Raw genomic sequence first — 1,405 nt, forward strand, 5'->3', positions numbered from 1 at the left:
AACTCCAACAGAAGCATCTCCCAATAAAAGGAGGACTTTCATCTTCTAATTTAGAAGGCAGTTTAGAATTTTTCAACTTGTTACTTCTTTGACATTACTGTTATTTTATTTTTAATATAATTTCTTGAACTAAACATATATTTTAAATCCTAGTGAAAGTCATTGGGATTTCATTTCAGGACAGGATAGGAGAGACACTGTCTTGATCAATTTGGCCACATCTTTCCCAAAGCCTTACAACTATATTCAGAAGTAGAGAAATGAACAGTAGCAGTACCTCGGACTTCATCTTGCTGGGTCTCTCTTCCGATCCCTGGATGCAAAAACCCCTTTTTGTCATCTTCATTGTCATGTACCTGGTCACCGTGGTGGGGAATGTGCTTATCATCCTGGTTATCCGCTCTGACACCAAGCTCCATACTCCCATGTACTTTTTCCTCAGCAACTTGTCATTCATGGATATCTGCTTCACAACAGTCATTGTGCCCAAGATGCTAGTGAATGTGCTCTCAAAGACAAAAACTATCTCCTACGTGGGATGCCTAGTACAGATGTACTTCTTTATAGCATTAGCAAACACTGATAGCTACCTGCTGGCTTCCATGGCCATTGACCGATTAGTGGCCATCTGCAACCCTTTACATTATGATGTGGTAATGAGGCCACAACACTGCCTCCTCATGCTTCTGGGTTCTTGCACCATCTCCCATCTACATGCCTTGTTCCGTGTCCTCCTTATGTCTCGACTCTCATTCTGTGCCTCCCATGTCATTAAGCACTTTTTCTGTGACACTCAGCCTGTGCTAAAGCTGTCCTGCTCTGACACATCTTCCAATCAGATTGTAGTCATGACTGAGACCCTGGCTGTCATTGTGACCCCCTTCCTATGTATCCTCTTTTCCTACCTTCGAATCATTGTCACTGTGCTCAGGATCCCCTCTGCAGCTGGAAAGTGGAAAGCCTTCTCTACCTGTGGCTCTCACCTCACTGTAGTGTCTCTGTTCTATGGGAGTGTCATCTATGTCTACTTTAGGCCCCTGTCCATGTACTCAGTGGTGAAGGACCGGGTAGCCACCATTATGTACACAGTAGTAACACCTATGATGAATCCTTTCATCTATAGCCTGAGGAACAAAGATATGAAGAGAGGTTTGAGGAAGTTAAGGGACAGGTTTCACTCATAGAAACATAAAATTATGAAACATAATTGAGAGATGACCTAAGATATTTTCAGGCTGCACTTCCATTCTCTCCATCTCTGTATATATACTCTATGAAGTTGTGTTAACCACCAGCACCACTGATCTGGAAGCAAGACAGTGCTCTGTAAATTATCTTGACCAGACTCATGTTCATTCTCAGACTGTATACTACAGTAATCCAAATTTCAGAAATTTGACAAACT

General features: G+C 42.2%; 1 protein-coding gene across 1 annotated transcript; it reads left to right on the forward strand.

Annotated features, from left to right (window-relative positions):
* Positions 1-260: 260 nt before the first annotated feature.
* Or1l4b (olfactory receptor family 1 subfamily L member 4B) lies at positions 261-1,184 on the forward strand. The gene has a single exon (NM_001000823.1). It carries the CDS (start codon positions 261-263, stop codon positions 1,182-1,184), a length of 924 nt encoding a protein of 307 aa, NP_001000823.1.
* The last annotated feature ends 221 nt before the right edge of the window (positions 1,185-1,405 follow it).

This window comes from Rattus norvegicus, chromosome 3, assembly GCF_036323735.1.
Source record: "Rattus norvegicus strain BN/NHsdMcwi chromosome 3, GRCr8, whole genome shotgun sequence".
In the NCBI taxonomy this organism is placed as follows: Eukaryota; Metazoa; Chordata; class Mammalia; order Rodentia; family Muridae; genus Rattus; species Rattus norvegicus.

Bases quoted from the DNA above. Each gene is read 5' to 3' on its own strand.
- Or1l4b (NM_001000823.1), top strand. From the start codon at position 261: ATGAACAGTAGCAGTACCTCGGACTTCATCTTGCTGGGTCTCTCTTCC.